The sequence below is a fragment of the Parasteatoda tepidariorum genome, chromosome X1, assembly GCF_043381705.1.
Source record: "Parasteatoda tepidariorum isolate YZ-2023 chromosome X1, CAS_Ptep_4.0, whole genome shotgun sequence".
In the NCBI taxonomy this organism is placed as follows: domain Eukaryota; kingdom Metazoa; phylum Arthropoda; class Arachnida; order Araneae; family Theridiidae; genus Parasteatoda; species Parasteatoda tepidariorum.
The window spans coordinates 63,768,432-63,780,525 of NC_092214.1; the positions used below are offsets into that span (position 1 = coordinate 63,768,432).

At 27.7% G+C, this 12,094-nt stretch overlaps 1 protein-coding gene across 1 annotated transcript in view; it reads left to right on the top strand.

The window, feature by feature from the left end:
* The window catches only part of LOC107452602 (protein O-mannosyl-transferase TMTC1), a 183,587-nt gene that overhangs the window by 166,108 nt on the left and 5,385 nt on the right, over window positions 1–12,094 (top strand). Inside the window, exons 16-17 of the mRNA XM_043054161.2 lie at window positions 9,040–9,162; window positions 11,836–11,913. Coding sequence (XP_042910095.1) covers window positions 9,040–9,162; window positions 11,836–11,913 — 201 coding nt within the window. The remainder of the gene's footprint in view (window positions 1–9,039; window positions 9,163–11,835; window positions 11,914–12,094) is intronic.

Below are 12,094 nucleotides of genomic sequence, written 5' to 3' on the forward strand. Positions count from 1 at the left end.
CAGTTAAAGACAGCATTAATTTAGAATACTACTTAAGAAAGTATCAATTTTTTTTCTATGAGGAAATTTAGATTAAAAAAAACCTATCAAGTATGAAATAATGAATGAAAAATAACATATGCTCATTAAAAACTAACTATTAAGAATTACTTATATAAAATAAAACGTTTTAAGAAATTTTTTTTAATATTTAGTTTTATAACGTATAGTTATAATTTTTAATATTTTTTTTAATACTTAGTGCTTAAGTATCTTTAATCAGTAAAATACCGGCAATAAAATTAGTTTGGGAAACAAAAATGAAACTTTTTAGTAATTAACCATCCTCATCAATTTATTAACCGATACCTCTTTTATATTTTGCACATTAAGTATCAAAGACAACTTATAGCAGCTATTAAAAGTCGATGTAAAAAAACTTTTGTTTTACGCCCCATATTTATGTCAATTAACATAATAAAATTATGACTTTGATTTTTTCTACTATTTACTGTCACATTGCTACAGTAAACTTTTACAGTATTTTTTTAATAAAAGTTAAATTGATGGATGGTATTGATTGACAATGAAATCAATAAGAGAAATCTATAGTGGAACAGAAAGTAACGGAAAGTTCAGAATAATAACAGAAAGTTCAATTATAACATATTACATTTCTAAGTTCAATAAAAATAAAGATTATTTCAATTTTAATTACATTAACTAATATTAGTTTCATAATTATTCCTTTAAATATATGTAATAATAACAATAAACGCTAGTATAGTAGACATTTTTTTTTCATTTAAACTTAAATTTTAATATTATGAGGGAAATCTTTCAATTTTTAGTTTGAAGCATTTCCGTGCTTAATTAAATTTCTTGAAAAGTTTTTCAACATTTTCTTCTAATAAAAGATCTCATATAAAGGCAAAATAAGCAATTTAAAAGAGTAAACATTTTGCTTTGAAAATCAAAAAATATTTTTATTAAAAAAACTATTATCAGCATGGTGGATTACTTTCCTAAAAGGAAAATAGTATTTATGATTCAAAATAACCTTAGAAATATCAGTTTAGTAAAAAATAACTGACACTGTCTTTATAATAATTTTTATTGATTTTAAGTTTGTTTTTAAAAATGTATGTTTAAAATATCATTTTACTAAAAATATTTTACTGACACCAACTCTATAATAATATTCAAAGAATGTTACTTTTTTATCAAATATCACTGTAATAATCTTGATCGATTCTATACCCAACAAAGAGCAATTCTTATTCTTCAATTTTTCTCATTAAAAAGTTTTTCAATAAATAAATTATATTTTCATGTAAAGAAAATTATTAGATTAATTTGGGATTTTTCACCAAAATATCGTCAATATTGATAAAAGATAGTTTTAACAGTATGAAATGCCTAAATATCTCTAGATCTAAAGGTTATAGAAACATGGTTTAAATTTGAGAAATCGTTTATTTTTATCAATCATAATTTTATGTTAGCTTTTTAACATAGCGAATTTTTTTCTAAAGTTGCAAATTTTAAATTTTTATGTGATCCCCGAAGACAGAAAAGTTAATACAAAAAATACCCCCCGTGAAAAATTAATAAAAATGATAAAAAAACACGTCATCTTAACTTAAAATTTAACCGAGATATCGATATTTAAAATTTATGGCTTTAGTGGGCCGCACACTCACTGCACGTTAGACTAATAGATTTCTGGGGAATGAATCATGCAACCATTAAAAAAAATTAGCCACAGTGAAAACGCTTGATAAAAATGAGATTGTAGTTAGACTCAATCATAAATTTTTCCATAGAAATGCTTAATAAAATATCTTTCGATAGTTTGCTATCGTTGAAAATGTGTAGTTAGAATTAGTTTCCAGGAGATATAGTAGTTCTTGTTTCGTTTTATTTTGACATTTTTTGCTATAGTATGGAAATTTCGCGTTAATAAAGAGATTAATAACAAGCATCATTAATAAATATTTCTCAATTTTCTAAAGTTTATTATTAGAATACATTAGTAAAAGCGCAGCCTTTTGCAAGTTTCTTCCTTATAAATAATCGCAGAGAAGTATTGAAGAGGATTATTTGTAATACTAGCCCATAGAAAGAAAGCAACTCATTTTTTTGTCGTTTCATGGTAAAATTGACAATAACGTAACTTAAAAAATTATAAATTAAAGCGAATTTCAATTAAACAAAAAATTACACCTAGAGCATCAAATTATTGTCCAACTAATAGAATTATTCGCCTGCAAGGAGGAGAAATATACGTTTGCAGCAATTTGGCTGTCATTTAACCACGCAAAAAAAAAATTGCTCTTATTTAATGAGTTTATTTCAACAGATTGGCTTTGTCAAATATTCGATTCTGATGTCCCGCACATATGGCATAAGATAAAAATAAGTTTTTGACAAACTAGAAAACGATTCTAAAAACAGGAATATACTAAAAGAACAAATCGTTCGCACATTTCTTTTTTATTTCTAGTTTAGTTCTTTATTAACTTTATTATTCAATAATAAGACTCCATAAGAATAATACAGTCTCTTTTAAGATAAACTAAAAAAAAAAAAAAAAACATTTTATTCGCTCAAAATATGAAATCTAATTTTACATATGCGTTATTAAAATTTTAAATGACTTTCTGTAAAAAAACGATATTCTGTTAGTACATTTTTACAATCGATTATAGTTCCAAACAATAATTCGCTTGTTTAATATTTAATTCTTTTGAAAAGTTGATTAATTTTTTTTAAAAATTTTATTTATTCGATTGATTTGAAAAGTAAAACATTTTCCAGTTTATATTTCCTTCCTAACAAAATTATCTGCCCTGGACTACTGTTAATATAAAAGCATTTAGTTAAAAAAAATTATATCACCCTCATATCAACATACCTCATTATAAGCAATGAAGAAGTATTTGATCTAACTATAATTAGCTCTCAATGTAATGAAGTTCCAATTCTTGTAGTCATGGAATTTCAGCAAAGATATCGAAATAGGTTGACACCTTCGAAACATTTTGTACAGGGTCTAATGGACACTCTACGAAGTACTGGAACTTTCTACAGACAGTATAGCTCAGAAATCGAACACATGAATAGAGAAATTTGCCTTCCTATGGTGGGTGGTATCTATAAGATGCTTCAAAATACGACTAACAAATGTAGAGGAGTGATTAAAGATAACATGAGGATGGAAATGACAATAAAACATAGGAGAGCGTGATGGCTCAGGGGATAGAGCGTTAGTCTTCCAATGAGGTGAACCGGGGGTTCAAATCCCAGCAATGGCTGGTAGATACGAATTCCGTATCCAGCTTGCACCGACCACAGTGCTGACATAAAATATCCACAGTGGTAGACGGAGCATGGGTTAGAATCCTCTTGCCGTCAGGGTAATTGTGGGAAGTTTTCGTGGTTTTCCTCCTCATGTAACTCAAATGTGGGTTAGTTCCATCAAAAAGATCTCCACGAAGGCAAATTTCTCCCTTTCATTTCAGTTCATAGTTTATTCAAATGATTTCAAGTATCTTGAAGTTAAGAGATGTCGACTGGCTTGAATAGTCGTCAAGCAGGAGCTGATTTCATCTCTGGAAGTTCCCAGGTTCGAACCTCGATCAGAGGCATGAATGTCCTTTCTTCTTCTCTTGTTCTTCATTCTTACTGTAAAGGTAATATTAGCACACCTATTGTGGTGCCCTCTGAAAAAGTGGTCAACTTTTCTTTGGAGATAAAAAAGAAATATTTCATATGTTGAGAAAAAAATTAATTAAAACATTTTTATGACATTTATACTTATAATACTGCAAGTAAAGTATTCCCGCAACAGACTGTTGTGAGCCAGAGATGCATTGCTACCCAATTTTGTGACTAACGGCACACAGCGAAACAAATTCTTGTGAAATTACAGTACTGTATGGTAATGGCATTTCAGGTAAAAAAAAACATGATTCTGGTTAATTAAACCAAAATATATGGTATTTAAACCATTCATTTGCGATTTTTCGGTTCATATGGAAACAGTTAACCGGGAATTCTGGTTTTCTGAATTATCGATCTTATTACCACTTATTTAGTAAAGAATACATATGTGAAAAGTGAATTTAAACGAATAAATGATTTTTAATGCTCTAAAGTATCATGATAAAATTATCAAATTTAACTACACTCACCAAATTTTATCACATACTCGTATTATAAAATAATATTTTATTATTAATTTCAACAATGTCGGTACCAAAGCACTTTAGGAAATTAATTTCAATCTTTATTTTTCTAGAAGCAATTCCCGTTTTTCAATTACACGTGCTATCTTAAAAATTTAAAATAATTTTTAATCATAGTAACTTTGTACAGACAATCACTTTTATTCAAACAATAATTGCACAGAAAATAAGACTCTTCAAATTTTTGATATATTATTAATTTATATATCTTTGCCAAAGGCAGAAATAAATTGTTTATCTTACACAAATAAAAAAAAACGAATGACGAGTCATTGAAAACCTCCAACGACCTTAAAAAAATGTTGTAACACAAAAAAAACTGTGTTTTTCAATCCCTTTACATCATTTATTTCCCTACCTTTATTTTTTCTCCAATATCTGTGGATTCGTCAGTAAATTAAATGGGGATTATTTCTTAAATCGAATGTAAATCTGAACCTCTACAAAACCATTGAAACAAAATAAATTTACAAAACTGAGGAAGAATAATCCATGCATTCTCCCTGGAGAGAAAGGAAAAGCCTTTAAAACAGATTCAATGGAAAGGTTCAAGTTTTTATTTCTTCATTCTGGATTGAGAATTCTGAATAATTTCAAATTTATGCAATACAAGAGGACAATTTAATCTGACTTTTCACAAAAGAGCTTATTTATTTGTTATCGTCAACTCCTTTTACGATGATGATAAGATTAGAGCCTGCATTATTCATAAGTTCGAAACAAAATATTTACGTCCAACTTTCAGTTCCGTATTTAAAACAAGTGCATCATACTTAGCATTATTTCTTTTCAGGAATAAGCAATAGTTTCGAAGCACATATCTACATATTTTAATATGACTGATGCATGTATTTATATAAATATGTTGCAACAAAGTATTTGCCCGCAAAGGTTTTTGAATTTCTAAATTCTTTGGAGGATTGATGTTTGCAAAATGACAGATTTTCAAAAAAGCTATTTGAGGGTGTAAATATGTTGTTGAATTTTTTTCTCATTATAACAAAGAAAACAATGTTACAGAAAAATAATTATAAGTATCAGGCATTAATAATTTAATTTCAGATCAGTTTTTTTACATTAAAGGATTTTATTTAATTATATACAATTTTGTTAAAATATATTATTAAAATTATCATTTAATATTATTAAATTTATTATGATTTATTNATTTTGTTAAAATATATTATTAAAATTATTATTTAAAATTATTAAATTTATTATTATTTATTGAATTATTATTATTTATTAAAATTATAATTATTTATTGAATTATTATTGAATTATTTCATATCATCTGAGGAATATCGTCCCCATAGTTTGGTAAGGAGAGCTATCCTAAGTTTGGACTCCTTAATGTTGATTTTACTTTTTTGCGCATTTCACCATATCTCGAGAAATTTTAAAGCGAATTGAAAATTTTTGCGCACAATTATAAAAAAAAAATTCCAAAGATAATCTATGCAAAAATAAATTGGAGTAAATATTTATTATTTTTAATTATTTTATTAAATAACGATCGAAAAACGTTTGAATTGTAAGGAATACAATTGTTTGCATCATTTTAAAAAGTGCAATTTTATATAACAAAATACATTTTGATCAAAAATTTGAACAAAATCAGTCGAACAGTTCCTGAGAAATGGAATTTAAAGAAAGTCCGAAACTTCAAATTCACAAGAACTATTGGACCGATTTTGCTCAAATTTTGTATTTTGTTACATAAAATTACATTCTTCAAAATAATGCAAAAAATTTTATATCTTCAGCATTTTTCGATCATTCTTAAGTAAAATAATAAAAAATTGAATCTTTACTAAGTGGTATTTTTTGCATGGAATTATTTTTGGATAAATGATTTTTATAATTGTGTGCAAAAATTTTTCAATTTGCTTAAAAAAGTTCTCGAGATGTGGTGAAGAACGTAATAAGTAAACTCAACATTAAGGGGTCGAAGCTTTGGAACGCTCTCCTGACCAAACTATTGGGACCATATCACCCAAATTGCGGTTACCAAATATATTTTGGGAGTCAGAAATCCGAATTAAAGGTATTTTTATTCCGAGAAAGTACGTTTTTGTGTCTGATTTCGTTACTTAAAATATCGTGTGCACTAACTAATTAGCATATTTAAGGTCACCCTCTTGAGCCATTAATATTGAGTCATAGAATATGAAGATTTGATCATTAGATCAAAATTTATTCAGGATAGTCCATTTTTTCCCGCACCATACGTCTAAAAAATTATTTATGACTATGCCATGGAGAAATAGAGCAAGGGGAAGACCCAAACTCAAATAGTTCGATTCTTCAGATAATTACTTCCTCTTACTGAGTTGAAAAAACTGGAGAACCATTGCTTAGAATGGAAGAGAATACCCGAGAAGGCCAGGGCCCACCTCAGGCTCTACCGCATATGGTGATAATGATTCTCAGTGATTAATTTTTTAACTATCTACAGTAGCGATCCTGTCAATTAAATTCAGGGTAAAATTTTGAGTGTTTCAATGAGTAAAAAAATTGGTCGGGAGTTGCTTTTATATGGTAGGGGAGGGGATCGTGTTCTTTTTCTTTTGTCTTGAGGGAATGATAGATAATGACCAGTGCAAGAAATATTGACGGGAAAAAAACAGGTCAAATTTAGATGGAATTTTTCAGCTAGATTCAAGACGGAAAAAATTCTGGTAAAATTACCGCACTCTTTGGGAAAAACGTTTCTGATAAAGAAAACGAACATTATTTTTCAACGAAACCAAAATATACGGTAATTAAACCATTCATTTATCGATCTTAAGCTAAAAGATTACCGGAAATTCTGGTTTTTGAAATTATAGTACCCATTACTACGCATTCAAGATATCTACTATCAAGATTCTACTCAAAGATATCACGATAAAATTATTCAATTTTACCACATTTACTTATTACACAGATTATAAAGCAACATTTTTCATTAATTTAGCAAAGCGCTTCGGTAAAAAAATTACAGTGGTTTCTAGTGTTCCCATAAAGACAGAAACACGGGAAATTCTACCATATTCGGGTAGTTTTCACAAAAAAAATTTCCCCATTGTTTGGCTCCCTTCCACTACTCGAAAATGAAAAAAAAGCACAATTTTGCCAAAAACTATAGAGTTGTCCTAAAGTCTTTACAAATATCCCCTTACTTTAATACCATAGATAGAATCTATAGTCTGTCTTGGAGCAAAGTCTCGCAAAAATAGATTCAAACATGATGATGACAATCAATCAATTATAGTATAGAGATTAAGAAAATGTTAAAAATTAGCAATGTATAGGATAGAATCTATTTCAAAATAAGTGAATCTGTTTTGGAAATCAAAATTAGGATATATTGAAATTAAATAAGAACACAATTTTAAAATTCATAATAAACTGTTAAATCAATTGAATATGTCTCAATATGTCGAGTGCAATGACTACGGAATCAGTGGAAATTTTAAACTCTAAACCAGATAAAGTGTTTTTTTTTTATTTAATTTATTCAATACCGAAATTTCTATGAAATCGTGAAGTAGATAGGTTGTAACTATGAGAGGAGTAGATAAAAGGTCCCTTTTGTACGCATTTCATGCTTTATTGGTCTCAGATTCAGCTAATTCCCTTATGGTATTGTGTTCTTTTCTGGTGATAAATATAGGCTGCCTAAATTGTTATTTTGATTATTTACGGGGGTGGTTAAAAGGGGAAAGATTATATTATCAAGCACGCAACCATTAAAATATTGAAGGAAGACATTATGTACTTTATTACTAGATAATGCAACATTTATGATAAATCGCGAATGAAAGCTTTTCTTCAAATGACTGCTGATGTCCCAGCAACATATAAGTGGACATCTACTCTACAATTAAATAAAAATTTGATATTAAGTAGCAAACAATGAAATTTTATTTGAAATTTAAATTATTTTCTCCCGTTGAAGGTGCTGTGCCGTACAAAATATTTGATTGCATGAAAACAAATTGCGGATAAAAAAAAGAAAAAAGAACATTTAAAGTTTAGAAAACTACTCTATATATTTCAAGCATTTACTGCAGACTATGATAAACTTAATTTAGAAATTTAAAAGCGTGAAATTAGAATGTTTTGTAAAAATATTTAAAAGAATAGTGCATTTTTGTTTATTTTTTTAGAATTATTGAATGAAGTTAACCAACGAACTTTTAACAAACTTAATGCAAAAACAAAATTACAAATTATTTTTTAGATCAATTAAATTTCTCATATCATGCTAAACTAATTTACTAATCTTTTATATTATAACTTATAATAAAATTAATTTTATCTTTTATATTGTAACTTATAATAAAATTAATTCTATCTTTGATATTGTAACTTATAATTAAAATCAAATATATTTTCAAGATTGCGAATTTTAAAAGGTTTATTTAATGATATTATATATTATTCATTAGTGATATCCTAGTTCCTGTCATAGTTGAGAACATACATTTTTAAATCTATGTTCTAATTATTCTTTTATTTTGAGGAAAAATCTAAAGACATTAAGGATTAGCTTTCTGCAAAATTTGATTGAGAACATTTATTTAGGAAAATAACATATTTCATGATTTATATCAAAAGCTCTATTTTTAATGACAACAATAAGAATTTAAAAATTATTGTCATGAATAGGTGGATAATAAACACAAAAAAATATTCTCTTATGCTGGAAAATACTTTAATTTCAATATTTTTCGACATGTTGGTGAAGTATTTTACCATTTATTGACATCGTTGATTAATTAGTTTGTTATTACAACATCGAAATTTTTTTTAAAAAATTTAGGCTCTTGATCACATCTTGAAATCCCTGAATCTTTGCTCATCATCAGAGAGCGCATGCGCACAGATGCACGTTGATCATGGTGATATATTGAAAGACATGAAACAATGGGATGATGCTTCTCAGGTACTGATTATTATGTTTTGTTAGTCATAATTTTGTTTAATTAACACATTTCAAGTTATAAATTTATTACTTTATGAATCTTTATGCTATTAAACTCTAGATTCCTCATAAAGAATAATTTTAACTTTCAATAATATCGGTATTTTGGATACAATTTGTACTAGGAATCCCATAATTAGTTACTAGCATCATTTAGTTGCATGCACTATTAGAAATTTTAGAGCACGTAGTAAACCCATAAACTGTTTAAATTGGCTGAAATCTTTAATTTGTCATGCAAAGCAAACGCTGGTGAGTTCCATCTAAAAGTCTTCCACGATGGCAAGTTAGTCTCAAAGCTTGAACCAGTAGCTCTTTTGTATCCTGGGTTGGGTTCAAAATTTAAAAGACACTGAGTTGAACATTTATAGTTGTAAATTCAAAATTGGGTCAGCTGTTCAACTCCGGGTATAAAATAAAATTAAAGAAAATGTTAGGTAAGTTGTTGTATGTCATGGTTTATATGCTAGTTTAAAAATGTTAGTATCTAAGTAATAATCGAGATTTAGTAACTTCAAAAAAAAATTTTTTTTTGCTAAAAAAAAATGTAGAACTCAATATTTTGATCTAGAAAATGAATGTGATAAATAAATTAGAAATGATAACAAAAAGAAAAGTTTAAAAAAATATTTAAACGAAAATAAGGTGCAAAAAACCAAACAAAAAATCATCTTTCACGGATCCAAATCCAACGATTCTTATTTTCATTTGCATGCAGTTTTGTTCTACAAAGTATTCTTTACAAAAAAAATTTAAGAAAAAAAAACTCAGTATTTGGTTTTCAAAGTCAATTTGAATACAAAGTCGTGTCTGAAAACACGATACGTGCTTTACGCCAATAGGTATCTAAGCCAGAATGAAAACTTGTCACAACATGAATTTATAGTTCACAGCTTCCAAAACGTCTATAAATTATGGCGGAGAATAAATTCGAAACAAGGTTTGTAATCCACTATTTTTACCTAATATATTGACTAAACTTCAATATAATTTAGGATTCAACGGAATTGAAAAAATAAATATCTGGCAGTTTTTTGTCACTCTGTAACCAAACTGGATGATGCAGCACGCTCAAATTGTTTAGAAAAGGTGCTACTATTTGCTGAAACTTACTCTTTATGCCTACGAGTACTGGTATACCCTACAATTGAATGAATAATTAGTTATGAATAATTTTAATAATTAAGGAATAACATTTTCCCAAAAAATTTATTTTATTACAATAGAATCAACGAGTAATTTAATTTTTACCTTATCCCCTCAGAATAACATACTAAACATTATTTTCAATTTTTTAACCATATTTAGTTGAATCATTTAACGTAACAACAACCAGAGCTACTTTGGTCAGTCACAAAGATAAGTTTGTTACAGAACAAGTATAACAATACATACGAGTACTTTCAGGTTTAAAAAATAGCTTGTATTTGGAGTAATTTAGGAGTTATGGGTATTGATACTGCCGTGCAATTCAAAGCACGACATAAATGCTTCACGATTGATTCCGTGAAGAGTGACAAGACAACTATTTTCCTTCTATTGCTAATGCTGTGAGCGCTAAAATAAAATTTTGATAAACTGACAGAACAAAATTTATTTTTGAGAAAGAATTTTGCAATATGTAGCTTGCCATACAAAAATGCCAAATGTATAAAAATCTCAATCTTGAATCTTCCGTCGCTTACGTTGATTTTTCAATTTCACGGCAGTTTTTCAATTTTCAATCACCATGGGGCACAATGGTTTCTTTTTTAAAATCGTTGTTTGATGAGTAATTGTTTACTTCCTAACTTTATATTATGGACGAATCCAGTTATGTGATAAAAATAAGGAAAGTGTCATAATATTTCTGTTAGTAACCTTTTACCAATTTGTCATACTTTTTTTTACCTTTTGTCTGTTTTGACGGTACATTGTTGAGTTTTCATAAGCATGACTAAAACTACTTCCAGCACAATAAAGAAAATATTCTTGTTTACGAGAGGGATGAGAACGAGTCACCGTTTCCAAGCTTATAAAGCGAGAATACTTCAATGTTCCAGCAAAAATCTAATTACGATTTAAAATAAGAAGTTAGGAATCAAAAGTAAGAGGAACAAAAATAAAGTTTTTACATGCTTTTCAAATCTAAAAGTCACTTTTTTACTTTGCTTATTCGTTCTATCATTTCGAAAGATCCGAAAAAGGGTAACTTCAGACTAAAATTTTAAAAGAAGTAAAAAATATTAAAAAAACAGGTATTATTTTTGTAGAAAAAAATCTGACTGTTTAATATTTTATACTCAGTTAATTGCTTTAAACTCAATTTAGACATTAAAAAGTCCTTAGACTTTTTAGCAAGCAACGAAATGTGGCAATGAAACAGGAAAAAGTGGCACAAAATTACCCAGTTTGGGGATTCTATTCCCGTGTGGTTTTCTATTGCGTAGTATATTTGAATGTTTAAACATCGACTATTCATTAGTCAAGCACAATTGACAGATTCTTGTTTTATCAATAATTTTTACATATTTGAGCATACTTTTAAAAGTATCTTGATGAATTGGAGATATAATTTAATAATTTTTAAAGCAAATCATGGTCTGTATAATATAAAATTGTTTATTTACTTACAAGTAGTATTTTTATTTTTAGAGCTACAAAATGGCAATTCAATTGGATCCCAAATTATCCCATGCTCATGTGAACTTAGCTGTCATTAAACATTTACAGGTGAGCTTGCCTTTAAGCTTTGTAGCGATACATAAAAATAATATTAAGTCTTAAGTTAAACAAAGTAATAATATTAAGTGAACTTGATAACTGACCGTAGTTCATTTGAAACAGATTTACTAATATACAAAATTTTAAATAATTCATTTAACAGATTATTATTATTCCTTATATATATATA